The 14,273-nt window shown below is 43.5% G+C and overlaps 1 protein-coding gene across 1 annotated transcript in view; it reads left to right on the plus strand.

The window, feature by feature from the left end:
* The window catches only part of ATP6V1C2 (ATPase H+ transporting V1 subunit C2), a 68,145-nt gene that overhangs the window by 18,393 nt on the left and 35,479 nt on the right, over positions 1-14,273 (plus strand). The window contains exon 4 of the mRNA XM_077488784.1: positions 5,965-6,050. Within this exon, the coding sequence (XP_077344910.1) occupies positions 5,965-6,050 (86 nt within the window). The remainder of the gene's footprint in view (positions 1-5,964; positions 6,051-14,273) is intronic.

The raw sequence follows: 14,273 nt of genomic DNA on the forward strand, positions 1-14,273 counted from the left end.
AGAATGAATAATAGCTGTCTTCCGAAAATTTGAATTTGGAAATTTGAATCGATCTGAAAAAGAGGAATACATATCTGAAAATAATGAATATACAAAATTAATTCCAAAAATGAATCATTCTAACATAACAAATATGACAAAACAAAATTATTAACTTAACAGATACAAAACTTAAAAAATGTTTTCATTGTGCGCATCTCTAATTATATAGGGACTTATTTATTTATCTATTTAATAAAAACGCTGTGTATATTACTAGAGCTTAGTGTATTTGGTGCTTTATATAGGTTTTCATTGCTGTCTATGTCCCTGCCACTCCACTGGTAGAGGTCCACAGGATAAGTCAGTGTGTTTCTGGGGCTATGGGAGTCCTCCTTCACGTATGAAATCCATACAATATATGCCTACTCTATAGAATATATACCTCCTCCACCGAATATAAAACTCCTCCATAAAAAATATACCTCCTCCTTAGATAATATATACCCCCTCCTTAGAAAATGTACCTTCTCCTTAGAATATATACCTCCACAGAATAAAAAAAATCCTCCATAAAATATATACCTCCTCCATAGAATATACAGTATCTCACAAAAATGTGAGTTCTATCTTTTCATGTCAGAACACTGAAGAAATTGCACTTTGTAAAGTAGTGAGTGTACAACTGGTATAATAGTGTCAATTTTCTGCCCCCTCAAAATAACTCAACACACAGCCATTAATGTCTAAACCGCTGGCAACAAAAGTGAGTACACCCCTAAGTGAAAATGTCTAAATTTGGCCCACAGTGTCAATATTTTGTCTGGCCACCATTATTTTCCAGCACTGCCTTAACCCCTTTGGGCATGGAGTTCAGCAGAGCTCCACTGGTTGCCACTGGAGTCCTCTTCCACTCCTCCATGAGAACATCACCTTTGGGTGCCCCAAGTAGAATAGTAATGTATATGGCCAAATTGCATTAACAGTGAGTGGGGCTTAAAGTGGCTTGGTTCAATAAAACAATAGCATTCTTATACCCTTAAAATATGCTTAGATCGAGTGGGAAGATGCTCTGACTACATGCAAAAAGGTGTCTACCAAACTCTCTGACCGCCTGACCCAAATGTATATTGTTCATAGGGCCTACATCACCCCATCCCGCCTTGCTCGGTTTACTCCAGTACAAGACCCTAGCTGCCCCAGATGCAATGGCTCGCCCGGTACCTTCTTCCACATGCTGTGGTCTTGCCCGGTAATACATGATTACTGGTCCCATATTATTAAATTTATACATGATGAGATGGGATCCCCCTTGACCATGTGCCCCAAACAGTGCTTACTGGGGATATTCCCAGATCCAGACTTTGACAAGCCCCATATCACTTTTTTACAGGAGGTATTATTTCTTGCCAGGTTGTTGGTGGCAAGGAAATGGATGAGAGGGACACCCCCGAGTGTGCAGGAATGGATAGCTACTGTCAATGGTGTCCTTCCTTATAAGAAGGAAATATATGCACATAGGGGCTGCCCTGCTAAGTATGGGAAGATATGGGATATATGGTTAAGTAACGCAGCCACTTGTAATGACATAGAGGTTGATCCCTGATCCCCAATATAGTTGTCCTCTGGAGGATCTGGCCGCCTTGGTCTCCCCCCTTACCCTATCTCCCCCAAGACTGTCCGTAATGTTGCTCTGTACCCCCTGCGCTGCTCTGTTTCAGTGCTTTGCTTTACCCCCTATCCACTGGACCGTGTTATTTGTTATTACAATGCACCCTCTTCATTAGTTTGGCTCATGCTACCAGCTGTTCCCACTCAGAATGATGGTTTATTTTTTGATGTAACTCCGTTTTATTTACGTACTGTATGTATTATGTACTTTGTGCCTGTAGTTTTTTTTTTCTCAACTTAATAAACATTTTGTTTGTAAAAAAAAAAAAAATATATGCTTAGATCAATAAAACAAATGTATTGTAAATATATAAACAGCCTACTTTAAAAGTTGACAGTGTCGATCAGTAGAGCAGTGGACAGTGTCAATAGAGCAGTGGACAGTGTCAGTAGAGCAGTGGATGTGTCAGTAGAGCAGTGGACAGTGTCAGTACAGCAGTGGATGTGTCAGTGGAGCAGGGGAAGGTGTCAGTACAGCAGTGAATGTTTCAGTAGAGCAGTGGACGGTGTCTGTTGGGCAGTGGACAGTGTCAGTAGAGCAGCGGATGTGTCAGTAGAGCAGTGGATGTGTCAGTAGAGCAGTGGACAGTATCAGTAGGGAAGTGAACGGTGTCTGTAGGGCAGTGGACGGTGTCAGTAGAGCAGTGGATGTGTCAGTAGAGCAGTGGATGTGTCAGTAGAGCAGTGGACAGTGTCTGTAGGGCAGTGAACGGTGTCTGTAGGGCAGTGGACGGTGTCAGTAGAGCAGTGGATGGTGTCAATAGAGCAGTGGAAAGTGTCAGTAGAGCAGTGGACGGTGTCTGTAGGGCAGTGGACAGTGTCAGTAGAGCAGTGAACGGTGTCTGTAGGGCAGTGGACAGTGTCAGTAGAGCAGTGGAGAGTGTCAATAGAGCAGTGGACGATGTCAGTAGAGCAGTGAACGGTGTCAGTGGAGCAGTGGATGGTGTCAGTAGAGCAGTGGACAGTGTCAATAGAGCAGTGGATGTGTCAGACCAGTGGATGTGTCAGGAGGGCAGAGGTCGGTAGCAGTAGGGCAGTGGATGGTGTGAGTCAGTAGAGCAGTGGACAGTGTCAGTAGAGCAGAGGTTGGTAGCAGTATGGTGTCAGTCAATAGAGCAGTGGATGGTGTCAGTAGGGCAGTGGACTTTGTCAGTAGGGCAGTGGACGATGTCAGTAGATCAGTGGATAATGTCAGTAGGGCAGAGGTTGGTATTAGTAGAGCAGTGGACGGTGTCAGTAGGGCAAAGGTTGGTATTAGTATAGCAGTGGACGGTTTCAGTAGGACAGTGGACTTTATCAGTAGGGCAGAAGATGGTGTCAGTAGAGCAGAGGTTGATGTCAGTAGGGCAGTGTCAGTAGTTTTTTATTTTTATTATTTTTTTTTTTATTATCATTTTATTTTTTTTTTGTACAATTTTAACAGCCCTGTTGAGGGACTTTGGTGCAATATCAGACACCCCTGATGTCTCACTTTTGAGACAAGGAAAGGGACTGAGGACAGAGATTCCCCAATCCCTTTCTCTGCAGTCTCAGCTGCACTGCACAGTGATGAATGGAAAGTGCTATGTGATGAGCGAGAGGGAGAGCCGATTGGTTCTAATAAATGCCACCCCCACCACCCCTCCTGTCCTGGTGTCACATGGAGGACGCATGAGCCCCCTTGAACATAGGGAACCACAGTCCGGTCTGAATAATGTATCAGAGTGTCAGACGGACTGAAAACCGGACAAATTATTCAAAACCCAAACTGTCTGGGTGAATCCCAGGTGGCAAGCCTAACTCTAATATACCTATTGAATCAAAATTCCAGCAATCGTTCCTCCAGTTACTGTGTTTTAAACTCATCTTTGTTCACATATACATAATCAGCCATTTAAAACAATTGAAACTGCCTATATCAAGCCTAGCTAGCAGCATGCTGGAACTTGCAGTCCTACTTGTGATGAGCTTTTCCAGTCTGTGCAGTCATGCTCCACTCTATATTGAGTTATTATATACAGAATTCAGAAGCCAGGGACCACGGCTGGTGTTATCAAACAGGCAGATCCTGTCAGCACTCTTCCCAGCCAGTATAAGAGAGAAGACTAGAGGTGCTCAGACTGATGTTCCATCTATGTCATTATTTATTTACTGTGGGCAGTCTCTGAGTGATTTTCCATGTCTCTCTTGGACAGTAGACAGGTTTTTGAGACTTTGTGTCCTGTTCCACTTCAACTCACTTCTAATTAAAGTTTGTTTGCATTGTGTACCTTTACTTACATCCTTATTAAAGCAACACTTACACTCTCCAGCTATTCAATGTCCTTCAGGCATTTTGATTGGTCGGTCTAGGTTGATGCAACTCCCATGAATGCACATAGGAGTTTATTCATCCCGGTAATAAAAGCATACTGAGAATGTACACTGAGCTGCGAATGCACAGACTAGTGTTCATTCTGATGAACAGGGATCAACGTTCATTCTAGCAGGAAAGCAAGAAGCATTTACTGCAGATGAGACATACAAAGTCTCAACTGCAATAAAAGCCTACCCGCTGGCATTTTTTTTCCCCTAACACAACAATTCCACTTTAATGCCCATGGGTTTGGAACGGATTGCCCAACACATTATATATTGATGTGATGGTCAGATAGCCATAAACTTTAGCCATATTATGTTTATTGTAACCAATGAGAGGAGCACTGCAAGCAAAGCTGCCTTACCACTATGGGCATTGAAGATGGCACCATATTGGGAAGAATCTCAGGGTCAAGGTAGATAAAAAAAAATTGCAAATACAGGCATGCCAGTTAGGCCTCACTGCAGCACTGGCAATGATTTGTGGAATGGTTTGTGTTTAACCCAAAAGGCAATGGTAGAAAAAAGGGGCAGTGGCCATACTTGGATCCATCTCTGGATGTGGCATAAACCATGATCCCTGCTAAAGGAAGGATTTGGAGGCCCCCTGCCTACCATTACGATTGTCGTAAAACCAAAACCTGCTGCAATTGCCATGCCTTAAAAGTGAAAGTACTGCTATAGTGCTTCTCCTCTAATATATTTGTTAGGTTTTTTTTGTTACCTTTTCCTGTACCTGCTCACACTTTTACAATTCTCACCTAGACAAGAACTATAGAAGTTTTACCACCCATTATAAAATCCCATCCCCCCCCCCCCCCCAGTCTGCAACTGACATGTCCCAGGAGGCTGCGGAACAATCAAAAAGTACAGCACAAACTTGTGCATGCACAATGGTGAGCCAGAAGTCAGAGCTGGCTTCCACTGCCAAGTATTAGTAACCAGTGGCATCGCTAGGGGGGGCAGAGGGGGCCATGGCCCCCCAACATTATTCTGTGCCCCCTATGTACCCCATAACTAAAAAAATGGACACTGAGAATGCAGGGGACAGGTATGGACTGAGCCGCCATGTTACTAGCTCCGGCTCCACCTCCACCTCCTGAGTCTACTCCCGGACACTGGTTGGTAGGGCCGCCTCGCGTCTAGCAACAGTGATGTCAGCCACCATTGATGGCTCTTTCTCCCCTGCTTCATCTGTCACGCGGAATGATGAAAGAGGAGATACAGCTGATTTGCTCCTTCACCCCCTCCTCTCTCCTGCGTGTGTACCGCGGGAAGTGTAACTGCTGACTTTAAATTTGTTTTGTTTAAAACAACTATAATTTCCTTTTAAGAAACAATTTACTTAGGTGTGCTTGTTGGATATTGTCTGAAAGATAACAAACACTGTAGGTTACACATATCCACACACAATACTACAGTTTGGAGTCTTTCTTGTCAGCCTATTCTGTGTAAATGGTATGCAAGCTATCATAGGTAACCAAAGTATGCCATACTTGCTACTGCAGTTGCCAGTTTTATACCATTTAACACAGCCCCACACCTGAGCTCTACCATCAATGAACCTGTGCCGCTTGCTTTTTCACTGTCCAGTCATAGGCTGGGGTGGGTCCAAGGCAAACTGGGCTCAGAGGAAGTTTGTTGAATAATGCTGGCCATCAGACTGAGGACATAATTTAGCAGAAAAAAGTACTATGGGGCAGGAAATCTTTAGATTGAAGTTGAATATTACAGTAAAAGCTTGTTTTGTCATCTTATTTTAATTTGCTATTCATTTTATCTTGTTATTTTTTGGCTGGAGCTTTATTATTACTCAGTATTTTGAAGTTGTAAATTCTACATTGTCTTAACTTACAAAAGTATCTGTATATTTGATATATTTATTTCCTATTGGTGGTATGTGTTTTGGCTATGCTATAACTAAATAAGAGTGATCCTTGATCATATGGTCATATTGTACAACCTTCTATTTTCTAGTGTCATTAAGAAGATTGCTCAGTATATAGGAGAAGTCATGAATGATTCTGCAGAGAAAGCCCAGGAAAACCTGTTGGCCAATGGAGGTAGGCCTGTGTTTAATTAATCCGGAAGAAGTTATCAGGTGTATGGATAATTATAGAAGCATATGGCTATAGCTTAAGGCTGGGTTCACACTGGAGCGATGCGGGAACGCCGCGAATCCGCAGCGTTTTCCCGCATCGCATGCCTCCCGCCGGCAGTTCACACTGCCCTATGCGGACTGCTGGGAGTGTCAGTGAAATGTTAATGACACCCCAGATCAGTTTGCATATCGCAGTGCGATCTGCAAACTGGGACAGGAATCGGATCGCATGGTGTGAACACCCATGCGATCCGATTCTGCTGTGGACCAAAAAAAGGGTCCCGTGCGAGTTTGCGGCGGGTGCGATGCAAATTCAGCCATACTATCTGTATGGCTGAACTCGCATCGCACAGAGATCGGATGTGATTTGCACTGCAGTGCGGTGCGAATCACATCCGGTTCTCGCTGCCGCAGCGGTGGGAACCCAGCCTTAATCTGAATAGAATAAGAATAGTGCTTGTCTGCTTCTTAGTTGGGTCACAGACATGTAAAAGGTCTATTTATAAATAAAATACTCTTTCATCAAACAAATGTAACATTCCCTTACATTCTATCCCAATGTCGCGTACACACAATCAGACTATCCGGCGGACTTAATCTGCGGACAAACCGCCATAAAGTCCGCTGGACTGTTCGAACGAGCGGACCTGCCCATACACGGGACTTTTCCGTCAGACTAGGTCCGCCGGACTATCCGCCATACTTTTGAAATGAACGGACTTGCCCATACACGGCGGAAAGTCTGTTCATTTTGAACACGGCTCCAGGTAGCCGGGACTAGTGAAGGAAATCAATGTTGCCGCCTTCGGCGGCGAGAATGACAGATCGCTAGCCCCATCACCTGGTACGGTCTTAAAGGGGAAGCCCTACGCCGAAAAAACAGAGTGGGGGTAACCCTCTAGGTCCATATCAGACCCTTATCCGAGCACGCTACCCAGCTGGTCAGGAAAAGGGGACGAGTGAGCGCCCCCCCCCCTCCTCCTGAGCGCGTGCCCTCAACATGGGGGGGGTGCTTTGGGGAAGGGGGGGCCACTCCCGCAAAGCCCCCCGCCCACAGACCCTGACAACCAGGGTTGTCGGGAAGGGGTCCTTGTCCTCATCAACATGGGGACAAGGTGCTTTGGGGTGGGGGGGCCGCAAGCCATGTTGAGGGCATGCGGCCTGGTACGGCTCAGGAGGGGGGGTGCTCCTTCGTCCCCACCCCCTTTCCTGACCGGCCGGGTAGCGTGCTCGGATAAGGGTCTGATATGGACCCAGGGGGGGACCTCCACACTGTTTTTTCAGCGTAGGGCTTCCCCCTTAAGTCCATACCAGGTAACGGGGCCAGCAACATGTCAATCTCGCCGACGAAAGCGGCGACATTGACTTCCTTCGCTAGTCCCGTCTACCTGGAGCCGCGCTCAAAATGAACGGACTTCTCTCCGTGTGGGAAAAGTCTGTTCATTTCAAAAGTACGGCGGACTAGCACACACACACGGCTGTATTGTGTTTAAAGTGTATAGTGATTCCTGTTCTCACCACTGACAGCGTAATGAATTAGCTTAGATTGTAAGCTCTAACAAGCAGGGCCCTCTGATTCCTACTGTATTAAAGTGTATTGTATTTGTACTGTCTACCCTCAAGTTGTAAAGAGCTGCGTAAGCTGTTGGCGCTATATAAATCCTGTATAATAATAATAATTAGCTATACAGAATTGATACAATGCTGCAGAGACAGAACTCCCAAGTTTAAAGCGTAAGTTCACTTTCAGAAAGATATTCTAAAAATTACCCTATTCAATTCTATATTGAATAATGAATAGTACATAATAGAGCTCATCCTATTGTAAGTGGTGCTGGTTTTCTCATTACAACTAGAGAAAAAGACTGTACTGCGCATATGCAACGTTTGAACTGCTCAGAGTGGCCGCTCAGCTGGAACGGGGAGCGGACGCACTGCACATGCATGTAGTTTGAACAGCCCAGAACAAATGCTAATCTAGGGAATGGGATGCATTATTGTCATTTTCAGCCTGTCCTGCAAATGGCTGGATGGAGAGGAGGGGGGGGGGGGGGCTCTAGTGGCATGTTTTTTTTTGAGGAGGGTTACCTGTAGGAAAAGGCGTAACTAGAACCTTTAGGGTCCTGCAGCAGGCCACATTCTGGCTGTGTTGGGGTCCCCCCATGGTGGTGGAATGGCAGAGCACAGTTGCGAGTGTGACCCTGGTAGTTCTGCCACTGGCGGCAGTCATTTTTTTATTTTTGTTTTATTTTTCTCAAATTTTTTACTATTTAATTATCTTAATTTTTTTTTTTTCACTTTTGAGATAAAGAAAGAGACACCCCAATCGCATGGCAAAATCATGCAAACAAAATTGCGTGTTGCCCAAAACATGTTTTGCCCTCGATCATGTGTGAAAAGGAGCCTTAGGATCAAGCGTAAGGGAATGTTACATTTGCAATGCAAAAAAACAATAAAAAGAAACTGACAATTTAGACTTATTACAATCAATATGGGTATATTCATGACTTTTATGGGAATGCTGAGATGTCAACAAATCAGCTCATTGAACTCTCACAGGGTTCAGTTGGAGCACCTTTTAAAGAAAAGTGACGTCAAAGTAAAGTGTTCAATTATTTAATTTTTATTCATTTTTATCATTATGCGTACAGTATGTTTCAGTGAGCGCTATTTCAGCTTATTATAGATTCTTATACTATGGTTTGCTTGCTATACGAATTGTATATTTTTGTGGCTTTTTTTTTAAATGCTTTTGTGAGTTTGATGACTTAAAATGAAAACAGCACCCACTCTTCCTGGCATCATCTCTGCCTACATACTACAGACACAGGTGTCTGTCTATTACAACCCAGACTGCTCTTGATTTATTAATGGATTAGCAATGGTTTCTGTGAATACTGTACCTTTCAGCACTATAGTAGAATTCCATGTTTAATTTGACTTGAAATTGTTTGTATGGGCCAAAGTACTTAAAAATGTTGTTTTCTTTTAACATTTGATTTTAGTATACATAGAATTTCCACTCTTAGGCTCGGTTCACACAGGGGCGACTTGTCCAGGCGACTTCGCCGCCTGACAAGTCGCGCTCTGTTCTGTACTACGGAACCGTTCTAATAGGAGCGACTCAAGTCGCTCCGACTTAGAAAAAAGGTTCCTGTACTATTTTTGGGGCGACTTCAGGCGACTTGCATTGACTTCTATGCAGAAGTCGTTTTGCAAGTCGCCGCTGATCGTATGCAGGTCGCTGCAAGTCATGCCGCCCCTGTGTGAACCGAGCCTTAGGAATTTGTTTATTCAAGAAAAAATTGCCACCCCTTTCCTTCGTATACAGTGGTGTGAAAAAGTGTTTGCCCCCTTCCTCATTTCCTGTTCCTTTGCATGTTTGTCACACTTAAGTGTTTCGGAACATCAAACCAATTTAAACAATAGTCAAGGACAACACAAGTAAACACAAAATGTAATTTGTAAATGAAGGTGTTTATTATTAAAGGTGAAAAAAAATCCAAACCATCATGGCCCTGTGTGAAAAAGTGATTGCCCCCTAAACCTAATAACTGGTTGGGCCACCCTTAGCAGCAACAACTGCAACCAAGCGTTTGCGATAACGTGCAATGAGGCTTTTACAGCGTCCTGGAGGAATTTTGGCCCACTCATCTTTGCAGAATTGTCCTAATTCAGTTACATTAGAGGGTTTTCGAGCATGAACGGCCTTTTTAAGGTCATACCACAACATCTCAATAGGATTCAGGTCAGGACTTTGGCTAGGCCACTCCAAAGTCTTCATTTTGTTTTTCTTCAGCCATTCGGTGGTGGACTTGCTGGTGTGTTTAGGATCATTGTCCTGCTGCAGAACCCAAGTTCGTTTCAGCTTGAGTACACGAACAGATGGTCGGACATTCTCCTTCAGGATCTCTTGGTAGACAGCAGAATTCATAGTTCCTTTTATCACGGCAAGTCTTCCAGGTCCTGAAGCAGCAAAACAGCCCCAGACCATCACACTACCACCACCATATTTTACTGTTGGTATAATGTTCTTTTTATGAAATGCAGTGTTCCTTCTACGCCAGATATACTTGGACACACACCTTCCAAAGAGTTCCACTTTTGTCTCATCGGTCCACAGAATGTTGTCCCAAAAGTCTTGGGGATCATCAAGATGTGTTGTGGAGAAATTGAGACGAGCTTTGATGTTCTTTTTGCTCAGCAGTTGTTTTCTCCTTGGAACTCTGCCATGCAGGCCATTTTTGCCCAGTCTTTTCCTGATGGTGGAGGCATGAACGCTGACCTTAACTGAGGCAAGTGAGGCCTGCAGTTCCTTGGACGTTGTTGTGGGGTCTTTTGTGACCTCTTGGATGAGTCGTCGCTGCGCTCTTGGGGTAATTTTGGGCGGCCGGCCACTCCTGGGAAGGTTCACCACTGTTCCATGTCTTCGCCATTTGTGGATAATGGCTCTCACTGTGGTTCGCTGGATTCCCAAAGCTTTGGAAATGGCTTTATAACCCTTTCCAGACTGATAGATCTCAATTACTTTCTTTCTCAATTGTTCCTGAATTTCTTTGGGTCTCGGCATGATGTGTAGCTTTTAAGGATCTTCTGGTGGACCTTACTGTGTCAAGCAGCTCCTATTTAAGTGATGCCTTGATTGTGAACAGGTGTGGCAATAATCAGGCCTGGGTGTGGCTAGAGAAATTGAACTCAGGTGTGGACAACCACAGTTATAGTATGTTTTAACAAGGGGGGCAATCACTTTTTCACACAGGGATATGATGGTTTGGATTTTTTTTCACCTTTAATAATAAACACCTTAATTTACAAATTGCATTTTGTGTTTACTTGTGTTGTCCTTGACTATTGTTTTAATTGGTTTGATGTTCCGAAACACTTAAGTGTGACAAACATGCAAAGGAACAGGAAATGAGGAAGGGGGCAAACACTTTTTCACACCACTGTATATATATATATATATATATATATATATATATATATATATATATATATATATATATATATATATATATATATATAAGTTCATTTTTCTATTGAACATAAACCATCTGTGTGCTGGGTTTCTCTATGTCAGACAATAATCCACCTGGAGATTGTACTGTGTCCATTTAAACATATAGACTAAACTAATCCACAGGCTTGCATTAAGATTAGAGGAACAGTAAAACACAGTCGTTGTGCTGAATTGCTAAGCAATTGCTGAATTTGTAACAAACAGATATTTTTCCTATTTCAAAAAATAGTTTCAGACTATAGACATACCAGATTGTTAAAACATGAACCTTTAAAAAAAATGAAAATTTTAAAACATGAATCCACTGAATGACGGAGGTGCCAAACGAGCAACGCCTTATGTTCAGTTTAGCAGAAGGGAAGTCGCTCCAGAACCTCCAGAAAAGTGCTTTCTGTATGTGGCCCAAACTATTACCATGATTTTGAAACTCTCCTAAACCCCTCCAGTTGTGACATATCGATACTTACCAGGTAGCCAAGCTGGCTCAATGTATATTTTAAAAATAGGTTATTCCCGGAGTTCTTCTTTAAACATATTAAAAAAAAATTCCCATTTGGAAGATTACACTTCACTTCCTGTGCTGGTTACAAAGCAGGAAGTAAGCAGAAATCTCTCCAAAGTGAGGGGAAATTCCCTCTCGGAAAATTATTAAAAGAAAGGGTATAATTTGAGGTTTTCCTGTTTCTGTAACTGTTAAATTTGGGGTTTCCAAACGCTTTCTGTTCCAGTGGCAAAGGAGACATCTATCCAAACGAAAAACAAAAATAATAATGTTTTTGGTTTAGATATACTTCAAGATGATCATGTTCTGCCTTTATGTCAGTCCTAGAAGTCATGCATTGAATAGGCTCTTTGTTTTATAGTCCAAAGCCCGCTCTTCCCCACTGAATTCATTATTATACATAAAATAAATATTAAAAAAGTATTGATTCAGATTTAAAGTAGAAGTCCAGTCTAATCTTAAACGTGCTCCCACCTTCATTCTAAGTCCAATATTAACTACCCTGTGGAGGGAAGATGTGTATACTTATCTAATCTAAGGACACTCTGGTTCAGTTACATGATCGGCTACCAACCTGGATCCAGGGGAGAGGAAGGACAACTGGCAAAAAATGCCCCGTAGTAAGCCTATGGGTGATACCACCACCCTGGCTTTGCAGCAGTTCTCGGTGCTCTCTCCTCTTCCCTGAAGCCAGCTCCTGGGGTGACCTGACGAGAGCACCCTTAGATTTGGTAAGTATACACATCTTCCCTCTACAGGCTAGTTTGTATATGACTTACAATGGGGGGTAGGAGTAGGTTCAAAGTGGTTGTAAACCTTAGACATGAAATATGAACACAGCATATCCCTCTAAAATGTGTACGTGTCTCAATTAAGAGCACTGTGAGGTTGATTTGCTGAAGGTAGACTGTGCACTTTCCAATGTGCAGTTGCACTCTGTAAGTACAGTTGCTTCAGAGCTTAGAAGATGAGGTAAAGTTTCTCTTTGTAAAGAATACCCAATCACATGCAAGGAAAAAAAAATGCATTTTTGCTTGTACATGATTGGATGGTGAAAGTCAGCAGAGCTTCTGCTCATTTACAAAGCTTTGGAGCAACTGCCCTTGCAAAGTGCAATTTGCCTTTAATAACAACCCCTAATGCCCCGTACACACGAGAGGACTTATGTCCGACAAACTTCCAAAGGAGTTCCGTCGGAGTTCTGCTGGAATTCCGACGGAGTTCTGACAGACTTTTCGGCCGAACGGACTTGGCCACACACAATCACACTAAACTCCGACGGATTCGAACGTGATGACGTACGACTGGACTCGAATAAGGAAGTTCATAGCCAGTAGCCAATAGCTGCCCTAGCGTCGGTTTTAGTCCGTCGGAGTAGCATACACACGAGCGGAGTTTTCGAAGGGGACTGGGTCCGGCGGAGTTCCGTCGGGAAAATTTGAAGCATGCTTCATTTCTAAAGTCCGTCAGACTTTGGCGAATCAAAAGTCCGTTGCAGCCCACACACGATCGGATAGTCTGACGGACTCGGTCCTTCGGACTTTGGATGTTGAAAAGTCCGCTCGTGTGTACGGGGCATTAGTGTCATTTCGGTCTGCTACGTCATTCATCTGCTATCTCTCCGAGTCACTTCTGACACATTTTCCTGACACCAAGAGGTAAAAAAGTGACAGGGAAGGTAGCTCTGGCACATAGCTTGTGGCTGACAGCCTAAGCTTTGTAGCTGGGTGGGGGTGGTTCCTTCCCTCCAATAAGTTCTCAGCTCCCATCACTGAGCTCTGTAGAATGTAACCCCAGCTCCCCACTCCATGTTCTCTGAATGCTCAGACAAGCTGTATAAATTCAGCACCTTAAAGTGCTGTAGAGAATAGAAGACTGCACATAAACAGGTACAACTTATATAGCAGGAATTTGTGTTTCATCTCTGTGTATCACCTGAGGTCAGTCACTACACTGGTTTTATGTAGGAGTTAACAACCACTTTAAGATTAGATAAACCTAGATATAGACCAGACTTCCACTTTCAGTAGTCCAATCATAAGGTCTCAAATGAAATGTTAAGGCCTGGTTCACACTGCCGTGACTTTGAAGCCAACTTCGGCATGACCTACATGCGGCTTCTTTAACAGAAGTCAATGCAAGTGGACTAAAGTCAGACCAAAAGTAGAGCAGGAACCTTTTTCTAAGGCGGAGTGACTCAAGTCGCTCCTATTAGAACGATTCCATTGCACTGAATGGGATGCAATTTGCCATGTGACATATGCTCTCAAAGTTGTAGCGCATGTCGCACCAGTGTGAACCAGGCCATCAGCTTTTCTACTGAAGCTTTATAGTGTTACCCACTAATGTGACCTTTGATCTGGGCTGCTTATGTCTTAGAAGGACCTTGGGCCACTTACTAATAAAGCATGACTCTCACAGGTCATCTTTTTTTCCAGGGAAAAAGAAGAAATTGAAACCAAACAGTATGTAAATGGCTTTGAGTGCTGTGTGCTTTTCTTTCAGCATGGATTTTGCAGGCTTTGGCCAATGAAGACATTGACACCCTGGTTGTAGGGGTACAGTGATCAGGTTACGATGGATGTGTGACTTAATGGCCTCGTAGCCTGGTCACCATATCCGTATGACTCAGACATCAACCGTGTCTTGTGTGGTTGGTTCTA

This window comes from Lithobates pipiens, unplaced genomic scaffold (assembly GCF_037356315.1).
Source record: "Lithobates pipiens isolate NorthernLeopardFrog02 unplaced genomic scaffold, aLitPip1_a1.2 Scaffold_18, whole genome shotgun sequence".
Classification (NCBI taxonomy): Eukaryota; Metazoa; Chordata; class Amphibia; order Anura; family Ranidae; genus Lithobates; species Lithobates pipiens.